Raw genomic sequence first — 13566 nt, forward strand, 5'->3', positions numbered from 1 at the left:
GTTGTTGTTACAACAAACACTCAAACATGATTTTTGTTAAAAATCCATAAACAATTAATATGTATTGCTCAAACAATAACAATATTAATAATAACATTTGTTTTCGATATTTTTGTTTTCTTATAAAAATTGGAATCTTAAGTGAATAGGATATCGGAAAATAAAAGAAAAATCTATAAAAAATTTAATTAACCAACCTACATATTTAGAAAATCTGTCGATACAAAGGAAGATTGATATGGGTCGTTTAGACTTGAGGTGCAATCTATATGCGGCGGATTTCAATGTTGAAAATCACGAATAATATTGTTTCTTCCGAACATTTTAAATAATTTGTATCAGTTCTCAAATGTTATCATCAACATAATTGAAATTTTCCTACTTCTCTATTTCCAAACTTTTTAAATAATACTATTTGTATCAGTTCTGAAATATAAATAGCAAACCTGGTCATGATTGTTATGAACATTAATTACAATTTTTTGCTCTCTTCTACATAAGTGAGATTCTTCTACACTTCTATGTCAAAGTCATTGAAACAAAAGATTGAATAGTAAGGTATGATTACTCGAACCGCCGAACTATGATCACGACGACAAGGTGTTTGGTGATCTGACGAGTTACAATAAACCTGTTGCCATCATAACAACAAGCACCACGTACAACAATTTCAAATAAATATTAATTGGAATATTCACCATTCATAGGCGGGTTAACTAACAACATAATTGGAAAAAATTATAATTTTTGGTGGTTTGAGAATTCCACTCAATACCAGAGATGGATGTTATGAATTATATACCGGTCTTCATGAAGCACTAATATAAGAGGGCAGTTCGGAAAGTTCTTAGCCTATCACAAAAAGCGCGGTTCTATTTACAACGCGCTTCAAATAAATTTCCCAATTTGTACGAGGGCAGTTCGGAAAGTTCTTAGCCTAGCACAAATAGCGCGGTATAAATAGAAAAAAGTTAAGCAGGCATTTCTAATTTTTCCATTGTAAAAAATTGGTTTGGGAATTCCACTCAATACCAGAGATGGATGTTATGAATTATATGCTGGTCTTCATGAAGCAATAATATAAGAGGGCAGTTCGGAAAGTTCTTAGCCTAGCATAAAAAGCGCGGTTCTATTTACACCGCGCTTCAAATAAATTTCCCAATTTGTACGAGGGCAGTTCGGAAAGTTCATAGCCTAGCACAAAAAGCGCGGTATAAATAGAACAATTTAAGTGTTTTGGAAACTCCGATCTCTGTTATGAACACATGTTATATTTTGTTTTCATCTGGCAACTCCTTCATATGGAAACAGGTGTTCAAAACAGACGGATCCGCAATTTTTTTACAATGTAAGCAGGCAATGTTTCCATTGTAAAAAAAATTGTGGATGCGTCACCTGTTTCTATATGATGGAGTTGCCAGATCGAAACAAAGTTTAACACGAGTTCATAACAGAGATCGGAGTTTCCAAAACACTCAACTTTTTTCTATTTATACCGCGCTTTTTGTGCTAGGATAAGAACATTCCGAACTGCCCTCGTATATTATTGTTTCATGAAGACCGGCATATAATACATAACATCTGTTTATACCGCACGTTTTGTGCTAGGCTAAGAACTTTCCGAACTGCCCTCGTACTAATTGGGAAATATTTGAAGTTTTGTGGGCATTTTCCCACTGAATGACCGTAATTTGGTATTTTTGGTTCTCATTGGATAGCAAATCTTTTTTTATCAAAGAGGACAAATATCAGTCCACTTTTTTGGGAAGTCCCAATAAAACTCACTCTCTCCCATATTCTCTGAATCGTATTCTGCAATAGCAGGCAAAAAATCGGTTACCATATGAACATAACGTTCCGAATTGCCAGTCTGTGGGTTTGTCTGTATGTAATGGCCTCTCTTCGATTAAGTGAAGATTCTCAGAATTTAATCTCCTTTTATAGCAAATTTCTGCCAGATTGGATACGGTTTATTTTGGTTTCAATAGACTAAATCGTTTCCAACCCCCGATTTTAAAGTTTGTTTTTGTTTTATAGGGCTGTTTTTTTTTTCTTGACTGCTTCTACTAGATCTATTCTACCTAGGTATCTACGAATTACTATTCTTGATCAGCGTAAATTTCTATAACGATTCAAGCATGTGCGTCTGTCCATCCATCTGTTGTAATCGCTCTAGCGTCTAAACGAATTGAGATAGATCGCCAAAATGTTGCTATATCGGTCCACGTTTAGGCATAGCTCCCATATAAGGGTACACCCCATTTTTTCGGTATTCTAGGGTTCTTGAGCCTGCTTTTCAACCGAATTCGCTGAAATTTGGTACATGGCGTTCTTATTGGGTACCAATTTTTTCCACTAAAAATTATAAATATCGGTCCACTTTTTCTGGTAGCCCCCCATATAAAGGTAGCTCCAGATTTTCGATTTTTGGGATTCCTGAGTTGTTTTTTCCACCAAATTCGATTAAAATTCGTTTAATGAGTGCTCGTTTTTCAACCGAATTCGCTAAAATTTGGTACATTGAGTTTGTATTGGGTATTACAGATGTCCACCTAAAATTATAAATATAGGTCAATTTTTCCGGATAGCCCCCATATAACGGTACTCTCCAATTTTCAGCATTTTGGGGTTTTTGAGCGCGTTATTTGGTATTTTATAATCCGAATTGGATTAAATTTGACACAGCTCATTTATTTGGCCCAAGGACCAACCCTATTGAAATTGGGAGAAATCTGTTTAGATTTAGATATACCTCCCATATATATTTTCGTCCGATTCAATGTAATTGGTGCACAAAAGTCCCTATATATCTTTCTCTTTGCACAAACACTAAAATGATCTGTGTTAAGTTTGTGGGAAATCGGTTCAGATTTTCATCCGATTTAACGTTATCGCACCGAAGACCCAACGGTCGTTCGATTGCGATGAAATTTTGCACAATGTACCAAATTAAGAAATACGTATATTTTATACCCTAGGTTGTGTCCTTTACTTGTAAGGGTATTACAGCTTTGTGTGGCCCCCAGAGTTTGCAACGCCGTTTTGTCCCAGACCCACCGTTTAGTATACCGATCGTCATATAGCTGAGACGATCTAGACATGTGTGTCCGTCGGAACACACATCGCTACATTCTTGTATTCCGGGGATACAGTACATTCTTCCTGAAAAATAAAAACCCATAATCAGGTCTTGGTATATGAAATCCAAGTAATGCATATCTACTAGCTGTATAATAAATGTAAGCTCTAAAACATTTTGTTGCCTGGGACATAAAAGGTTAATGAAGATTGGTCAACATTTAGCGGGTCAAATGAAGCCAGCCTTTTCGGTGAAAAATCATAAAATGTGTATTCTGTACAAACCCGAGAAGTTGATATTATATCGAAGAGGTGTGGTTGACCTTTAAACTGATACCAATTTTATTGTTCTATGTGGGAGTTATACGTAAATGTTTATAGGGGTTTACTTATTCCGATATTGTTTAGTATTACCATTGCCAAACTAATGGACGAAAATGTAGCCCTAATGGCGAGGAAATTTTGCCTGAGGTTCGGGTTATGGTCAAGAATTTTATTTGATGAACAGATGATATTTCGGGTATGAAATGGACCGAAAACGCCAACAATTATAAGCCGAACATCACAAAATTTTCATGGGAAAGATCTGGCCAACTAATTCGAATGACTCTCATGATAATTAGGTTTTCAAATAAAGCGAAACATTTGTGTGAAAAATGAAAAAAATAAATATTATTATTATTATCATTTTTAGTCTGGGAAAACGTGATTCGCAAAAGATTTCGCAGAGGAGCTGTTGCCATCTAATCGGTTAAGGGATGGCAATTTTATCACGAAAAATTGCCCAGAATTACCCAGGATCGGTTCAGATTCAGACAACTGCTCTTTAATATAACACACCGATAGCACTGTGCATCAATATTTTGGCTTGTTGTACCAAATATAGTACCATTTAGTAGTACACATATGTACTATACTTCCATATCTCAATTCTACACTCCAACAGCAACCATTATTCCAAATATTAGGTTTCCAGCTCTCTGCGTTCACTAAAATCCAAATTGTACAAAATCTAGTGTCTTTTTGTACTTTTCGTACACATCAATACGAATTTCCAAATATGTCTTTATAGCTCAATCTTCAATAGTAATCTTAATTCCAAATTTCAGTTTTTCTGCTCTAACCGTTCACCAAAATCCAAATTCTGTTAAATTTAGTACCATTTAGTACTTTTCGTACCGATAAGTACGAATTTCCTATACTACCTAAATTCTACACTCCAACTGTCATTTAATTTCCAATTGCAAGGCTCCAGATCTATACGTTCACCTAAACCCAACTTGTACAAAATTTAGTCCTATTTAGTACTTTTCATACACATTAGTACGAATTTTATTAACTACCTCAATTCTGCACTCCAGTAGTAATCCTAATTTGTATTTTCAGGATTCTATCTCTATACGCTCTACTAAATGCAAATAGTACCAAATTTAGTACAATTTAGTACTTTTTATGCACATAAGTACGAATTTGTAAAATCATTTACATACATCAACACAACTTCCCAACCTTTATTCCGTATATATTCTAGCTATGTATGTTCAGTATATACAATTAGAACTAAATTTAGTAACGTTTAGTACTTTTCGTACACTTTTAGGTCGATTTTCCAAAAACCTTTTTCTACATCTTTCTAACTTTCCATCAGTGACCCACATGCCAAATTTCAGAATTCTAGCTCTTCCCGTTCGCCTAATACAAAGGGTACCATATTTGGTACATTTTAGTACTTTTCGTACCCTACTAGTTCGAATTTCCAAAAACCCAGCCTTATCTCACGCCTACACAGCAACAACAATCCACACTCAAAATGTGAAGCTTTAGCCGTTTCATCTGGGCGATGATCTTTCAGTCGCGCTTAACGCTAAGCTCTTTTATATATTAAGATAATCTGTTGCTTAAGATATGCACAAAATCGATTTTATTATCTGAAAACCGGTTCAAAAATGTAAATATCCGGATCTGTCTCCCATAAATATTAAAAATGGTCGATTCTCTCGATAAAACAAACGAACCTCGATTTCTGGTCATTGAGGTCCCTACTTGAAATCTTATTACAAGCCTTTTTTGGAGAAAACATTAGAAATTTTTTCTGTCAGAAAAACCGGCATGTAGTTTATAACCAGTGAGCGGAGCAGTATAGTCGGACGGGGCCGACCATATGATACCCTACACAACTACCACAGAACTCTAACTTTTGCGTATGTTTATTTCGAGCCTGATCAATATTTCGTGATATTTTCACCCTCTTGGTCGAATAGAGATCAACAACAGGAAGAGGTGCTTCCTTACATTGACATATTTTCCGAATATCCCAATATTCTGTACAGCCCTTTTAATTACTTGTCCAGATGTGATTTTCGGTTTTGTAGCCTATAGATCGACTCGAAAAAATACAAAAAAATTAGTTTTGGGTCCACTACATCCCAAAATTTTAATCTGATCATCACAGAAGTTATAGGCGTTGTCCTTGACCATACCTGGATCATCATGGAAAATTTCAAAGCAATGAGCGCTATATTTCCCCCCTCTATTGTGGTTATATGTTACTAAATAATATATGAATACGTAAGCTCCTGAAAATATTTACGTGTAACTCCCACATTCGAGTACATAAGATCATATAATTGGTATCAATTAAAAGGTGAACCACTCTTCTTGGATATACTATCAACTTCTTGGGTCTATGTCCTTCAGGAGTAAATATAAACGCTATAGAATAAAAATTTTGTAATTTTTCACACAAAAGTCAGGGTCCATTTGACCCGCTAAATATTGACCGATATTAATCAAAACAGGCGTGCTTATTCTTTGGCCCGATCCTCTTCTCCATGCAAAAATTCGCGATGTTTGGACCATAATTGCGGTCTCTGGAGCGACCAGAAAAACCGACAATAATTAAGTATTTGGTCCATTTCATCCCCTAAATATTAACCGATCTTTACCAAAAACAATAGGGGTCTTCATTGGGCAGAACCCATCCTACATGCAAAATTTCGTGAAGATTGGTCCATAACTGTGGCCTGTATCGTGTTTACAAAATATAATGGACAGACGGACGGACGGACACACATGTCTAGATCGACTCAGCTAGTCGAGATATGACGATCGGTATACTTACAGGTGGGTCTAGGACCAATATTTCGCGGTGTTACAAACTATTGGGGCTGCACAAAGCTATAATACCCTGACAACATAGTTGTGTAGGGTATAAATAGTTTACATAAAAAATAACAGCTTTAAAAATTTTGTACCGTCCAGTTTGAGAATTTTGAACATTTTGCCCTTATTGTAAAACATATATATAGAGTTCTATAATCCGTGTAAATACCTTTTTCAACATGGGTAGTCTTTTTATTCTCCTTTTGGCATATCAAATTGTTGAGCTTTCGTGTTAATCTCAGATTCCACATACATTTTTTCTCATGACGGATAGCATATAAAAGTTAATATATGTCAAAAAGTTTTGAATAACCCCCATTTGATGCTAGGTATATGAAGTATAATTTAATATCAAAATAAAACATATATGTACGTATATGAAGGTGTGTGTGCCTTTTTCGATTTTATTTCATGTTTTTTATATTTCTCTCTCTATTCTTTGTTTCAGATCCTTGTCTGTACATAATGCGTTTTGCCAATAAATTGCAATTCGGTGCTAAGGCTCATGAAGTATCAATGACGGCATTGCGTATCGTTCAACGTATGAAAAAAGATTCCATCCATTCGGGTCGAAGGCCAACCGGTCTCTGTGGTGCAGGTAAATATGTTTTTCGATGCTGTTGTTATTTTCCTTTTCTTTGTCGATTGATGCAATTTAATTGTGAGTGCTGTTTTTTTATTTTTCACAAAAAACTGGGGGTATGTTCCGGATTTTATTGCAAAGTTAGCTGTTCTTTTGTGTTTGCCCACAAAATACGAGTATGTGCGTATTTATGGGCCTCCACATGCATACATGTAGTGTTGTTGAATTGTTGTTTTGTTTTTGTAGAAAAACAATGTTTTTTAGTATTGTTCCCGGTAAGGCTCTCTAGCGCTGTATTTAGGTTTGTTTATATTTTTTTATTAAGAGTAAAAATAATAATAAATAAAATAAAACTATGATGAAGTACTTGTTAAACTGGATGTTAAGGGGTCATTCACTTCAGGTGAGTAGTTCAAACAAAAGTGATGTTGAGTAAAGACCTGTTTACAATATATATGAAATTACATATGTATATTAAAAAATATATTATTTAATAAAATAATGATGTGTTGACACATAACGGTTATGTTTGTTTATTATAAATTTTCTAGAATTTTAATAAAAGTAATAAAATGTGAGTGAAATGCTGTAGTGCTGGCTTTATTGCAAATTGTGCAGATCCTATGAATGCGTGTTACAACATTTATACCCTACACAACTGTATCTATATATTTATTTACTTTCGTTTTCCTGCTAGCTCTTGAGGACAAAAATTGAAAAAAAAATTAAAAACTATCCGCTCTAGTCGTAAGATTCAACCCTCCACCATATGATGTACATTTACCATTTACAAAGTCGGGGTCTCCACACGGAGATATGGATAGGTTCTTTGTACAGACACTAATGTTGGAAAACTAGGCAAGAACTTAAACATAGCAAAAATTAAGCGATATCTCTGTATGTACTTTCAAAAATCGACCTCTATTGAAAATTTCCTGGGAAGAAGTATTTTTTTACCAGGAGCCTAGAAAGGCAATTGCAGCATTTTTTGTTGGAAAACCCGGCTACAAGCCTCAAAATGCCGATAATTTTACGTGGAATTTATATCGGGTTATATCAACGTAGGGGATGCTAGATACCGAGCAACGGCTCTGATTGGCTTTAACGTGGCAAAGCCCAGGCTTATCTTTTTGGTCCCTCTTTCATCTCAATTGTGGTCACTGACCTTCCAGCGGTGTCACCTGGGGTAGCTACTTTCATCACTCATTGAAATAGTTCTTTGCCTCCTACAATGAAAAGGCAACGAAAAAGAAAACCAAATCCTCCTAATGCTGACGACCCTCGCAAACCAGGACCACGATCTGCGAATGTGCCTTTGGAATGTGCGCAGGTTGTATAGAACAGGCGCAGTTTTCGCTTTGGCGAAAAACCGATATTATAGTCTTACAGGAAATGCGATGGAAAGGGACAGGTGTAAGTAAATCAGACGATTGGGCACCGTATTATAACTGTCATGAAACGAGACATGGATTTGGCTACGGATTTATGGTTAAAAGAAGAATAAAAGGCCTCGTCTCCAGATTTACTCCAGTAAATGGTCGAATTGCTATAATCCGTATTAAAGCGAAGATTTTCTACATCAATCTTATTTGTGCCCATGCTGCGACGGAAGGCAAGGATGAGAAGACCAATGATATGTTTTACGAGATCCTAGAAACAGCATATGACCGATGCCGTGGCCATGACATTACAATTCTGCTAGGAGATTTTAATGCAAAAATCGGAAGGGAAAATATTTTTTGCCTCACTGTCGGTAAACTCACTGTCGGTAAATTTCTCCTGCTCAAACAACAGCAAAGGTGCGAAAATCTGCAAACACAACAGAAGCCTACTCCGCACAACTAATCCACCTGCTTGATGAAAGCACTCCTTGTTCCGATAATAATATAGAAGCACAATTGCAAAGAATTACTCACTCCCTACACAATGCAGAAAAAGCAAAACTTGGGTTCCAAAGACCACCATAAGAAACTCGTGGTACGATCAGGAGTGTCGTAATGCTACTGATGTGAAAAACGCAGCGTATAGGGCAACCCTGCAGACAGTAGCAACACGTAATGTGATGGAGAACAATCGGGAGAAAAGGTGAGAGGAGAAACGTATTTTCAGAAAAAAAGAAAGAACAAGAAAAACGTGAGCGTGAGCAAATCGATATGTACAGGAGTCAAAACGAAGTCCGGAAATGTTACCAACGAGTAAAACACAAAATCGAAGACTTTGGTGCAGGCACAGCCTCCTGTAGAGACGAAGAAGAAAACCTGGTGACAGATACAGATAGCGTGTTGAGGATCTGGAAGGAGCGTTTGAAAAGCTTCTGGTATTAAATAGTGGCGATGCAGAAGCTGTGGTATCTTCTTGAGTGATGACGGTATAGAGTGTATACCACCTAGCCAAAATGAGGTCAGAATAACAATTAGTCCGTTCAGAGGCATTTAAAGCCATGTCTGCGTTCGGCATTCCTGCAAAATTAATACGGTCAACAGTTAAAGTCGGAAAGGATCACTCGGAGCCTCGGAGCCAGACAAGGTGACAGTTTGTCGTGTGATCTATTTAACATCTTTGGGTGGAACATTGCGAGCAGTAACAGCCACTTTGAACAAATTGAGAAGGAGTATGCCAAAGTGGGTCTGGTAGTAAATGGCGAGAAGACTAAGCGCAAAACGTCCAGTAGACTCGGATCAACTGTGGAACTTGAGAACTAAAGCTTCGGGTTAGTCAAAGATTGGTACCGCCATAAATAAAACTAATGATAATCAGTTTTGAATTTCGGAGAAGGATAGTGTTGACCAACAAATGCTACTATGGTCTAAGTAAGCAGTTTAAAACAAGGCCACCAAGATCCTGAAGCGATGCAACATTGTGCCAGTTTACTCAATCTCGACAGGACGGCTGATATATTTAGAGCATCATATCCCAGAGTGACAAGGCGAAAAAGAGTGTGCTAAGACCGATAATATCACTCCCAGCCGAGGAGGTAACACCACAATTTAGATGTCATCAAAAACAGTAGTGTTGGCGGTTTATTTGGGATACCATTGGTATTTTGTTTTTGCAAAAATAGTCAGGCTGAATCCCAGTTTGTTGTTTTTGTAAAAAACAACTATTTATTAGTGTCATCAAAAACGCTAAGTAAGCAGGGTTGCTGACAAGGAGACCTTGTTGAACTCTTATAAAGCAATAGGCCGGTCAGAGATTAGCTTTGCGCCGCCAGTGTTGTTGGCGCATGTAAGTGGTACGCAGTGGAAGAATATACAGACCTGTCAGGTTGCAGCCCTGAGAACTGCAACAGGGTGTCTCTTCGTGACTCCAATGGATCATTTTCATGAGAAGCCGAAGATCAAACCCGTTCATCGTGCAATCAAATGTTGTCGATGCAGTACCTACATGAGTGTTATAGTTGGAAACACTCTTGCCTTATGGCACACCCACCCAGCCGGAGAGATCTTCATGATCTAGAGAGAGTTGTCCAAATATACAAGCGTGAAAAGCTTATCAAACAGGCTTGAATATCATTCACACAGAGGACATCACCATCCATAGCAACAGAGTGAATCAGCTGTCTAGACAGACACGAGTAGTATTAGCACAGCTAAGATCAGAATGATGCAACCGCCTCACTTGTTATCGGTCACGATTTATTAGAATTTCAGGATTCAGCCTCCTTCTTATCCCATACCTACACATCAACACCTATATCAAATTTTTTAACAATACAATTTTTTATACTTTTCGTACGCATTTAGTATTTTATTTCAAATTTTGAAATTCCTACCCTTACATTTAATACACAGTAATGTTATTAATATATTTTTCTTGCTTTGTTTTTTCAGCTCTCCTCATTGCGGCTCGTATGCACGAATTTAATCGTACAATTGTGGATATTGTGCGGATAGTGAAGATCCATGAATCCACATTGCGTAAAAGACTGACTGAATTTGCCGATACACCGTCAAGTGCCTTGACATTAGACGAGTTTATGTCGGTGGATTTGGAGGCGGAACAGGATCCGCCGGCATTTAAGGCAGCTAGGAAAAAGGATCGGGAGCGTATTAAAGAGGTTAGTCTATTAAAAATGATTTGATACTCAAATACTAAAAATTGAACTGATTCCTTTGCTTTCAGATTGGTGAAAGTGAATTAACGGAGCTGCAAAAGGAAATTGACTTACAGCTGGAGCAAGATCTCAAACGAGCACAAAAAAGCGCCCTCAAGCGATTAGCTTTCGGCAAAGACGACTTCGAGGAGGAAGAAACTGCCGAATTTATAGAAAAATCTAATCTCGAAGCGATACAAGAATGTCTGGCTGAAAATCCCGACCTCTCCGATGCAGCACCGAAAACACAAAAACTCGTTATACAAGGTCTTAAACCTGACATTGAATCCATGTGTCAGCCAACAGCAAGTGAGCTGCAAGAATTAGAAAAATCCCAACAAAAAGATGAAGGTGGCGAATTAAGTTTAGAAGGACTGGACGATGAAGAAATCAATAATTACATACTTACACATGAGGAAGCGGAACGTAAGAATATCATGTGGAAAGCTTTAAATGCTGAATACCTCAAAGAAATGAAAGAGAAAGAAGAGCGGCTAGCCAAAGAACGGGAAGAAGGTAAACCGGAGAAAAAGAAACGTAAATCGCGTAAGAAAGTAATAGGACCATCGACCACCGCTGGGGAAGCTATTGAGAAAATGTTGCAAGAGAAGAAAATCTCTACTAAAATTAATTATGATATTCTTAAGACTTTGACGGAGGGTGGAGCTGCAAGCACCAGTACTGCTTCGAATAGTAATAATGCAACGGATGGTGGTGGCTCTATAAAACAAGAAGTCAAACGTGAGGATATTAAACCTAAAGTTGATGTGATAATTGAATCAGGGCCAATTCATACTAAACATGGGTTCGTAAACAGATGTATGGAGATGTATGGTTTTATTAATGTTTTTCATTTCTTTTCAGTCGCGGAAAACCTTCATATTCGATAGGTGGCCCCAGTGCAAAAATACCCAAATTGGAAATGGGTCTACCGGTTGCTGAACCGGAACAAAAGGATGATGCTGTTGTTGTAGAGAATGGTAATTGTAACGGTGTTGTTTTTTTTAGAATATTTCGGTGTGACTTGTTAACTACACATTACTAATACATGTATGAATGTATAATTAGACTCAAGGACGAACACTATTAAAAACTTTAGAAATTGGTTTAGATTTAAATATAGCTTATATATTTTTTATCAGCTTTTATTAAAATAGTTCACCAAGAACAATACGCTCTGAAATTGGCAAAGCGTGCCGAATTAAGGCTGGAATGGCATATGGTTCAAACTCACCTAGCTCTTGTATAGGGGAGACTGGGGCACATTCGGCAATCGCGTTTTCGATATGTATACTTTCATACGATTTCATGTAAGTGGTGCATCTAATGCTGCCCATTTAACACAAAACATTCTATAGTTTACCGAAATGCCTATAAATGATTAAAAATTAGAAACATCTCCCAAATCCTCCTATTAATAATTAATTATGGACTTAATAAAAATACTTAATACTTTAATCATAAACTGAGTTAAAAATTAAGGATGATATTCAGCGATTGGATTTATCCTAGTTCATACAATAGCTATATACTCACAGAAAAACGTGTTAAAATTTGAAAGCGATTGATAATCGTGCCCGCTAATTTTAAAAACACTGTTTAGAGAAAAACTCGTTTACAGTTTGAGAAACACACTTACCGTCACCCTTCAAGAGTTGTTGGGACTTTCACTTGAGGTTCGAATTAAATAAAGGTATATCGTCGGTTTAACTTTTACAGGCAACAGGTCCGTATTTTAAAATTTTCCAGGAGAGACAAAAAAAAAATAATCAAATTTTCTTTTGAATAACGATTTTTTAAATCTGTAAATGCAATTTATTTTTTATTGTATATGTGCTTCATTTTCGTAAAGGCAAAATGAAACTAGTAAGGAAAGCAGTAAAGTTGGGCGGGGCCGACTATATGATACCCTTCACTACATTGGATATATTCAACAGATGCATCCTAACAGACGTCGCATTTTTGAAGAACCATTAACATGAAATTGACATCTTTAACTAATAAAATCGGACGAAACTATATAGGGGATCTATTTCTAAATATAAAATCGGACGAAAATATAAATGGGATATCTAAATCTGAATCGATTTTCACGAAATTTAGCACACATCTTTCTAGACTTAATTCAGTACACTACGACAAATTTCGTCTAAATCGAAAGATATATAGGGACTTTGGTGTTCCATTAACATAAAGTCGGACGAAAATATATATGGGATATCTAAATCTGAACCGATGTTCACGAAACCTAGAAAACATCATTCTGGACTGAAATTCTTGCAAATCGAAGGATATAAAGGGACTTTGGTGCACTATTTACGTTACATAGGACGAAATTATATATGGGAGCTATATCTAAATCTGAACCGATTTTCATGAAACTTAGCACACATCTTTCTAGACCTAATTCAGTACACTATGCCAAAATTCGTGCAACTTTAAAGTTATATAGGGACATTGGTACTCCATTTACATTAAATCAGACGAAAATATATATGGAAGCTATATCTAAATCTGAAACGATTTTTTCCAATTTCAATAGGGTTCGTCCTTGGGCCAAATAAATAAGCTGTACCAAATTTCATCCAATTCGGATCATAAATGTGACCTGTAGTTTGTTTACAATTTAATATGGACAGACGGACGGACA

The 13566-nt window shown here is 36.5% G+C and overlaps 1 protein-coding gene across 1 annotated transcript in view; it reads left to right on the forward strand.

Moving 5' to 3' along the window:
- LOC133326866 (transcription factor IIIB 90 kDa subunit) overlaps window positions 1–13566 on the forward strand; it is a 95225-nt gene that overhangs the window by 80186 nt on the left and 1473 nt on the right. The window contains exons 4-7 of the mRNA XM_061535475.1: window positions 6689–6838; window positions 10654–10880; window positions 10946–11721; window positions 11781–11896. Coding sequence (XP_061391459.1) covers window positions 6689–6838; window positions 10654–10880; window positions 10946–11721; window positions 11781–11896 — 1269 coding nt within the window. The remainder of the gene's footprint in view (window positions 1–6688; window positions 6839–10653; window positions 10881–10945; window positions 11722–11780; window positions 11897–13566) is intronic.

Source organism: Musca vetustissima, unplaced genomic scaffold, assembly GCF_032173495.1.
Source record: "Musca vetustissima isolate MV318-11 ecotype Yass unplaced genomic scaffold, APGP_CSIRO_Mvet_v1 utg5675, whole genome shotgun sequence".
NCBI classification, from domain to species: Eukaryota; Metazoa; Arthropoda; class Insecta; order Diptera; family Muscidae; genus Musca; species Musca vetustissima.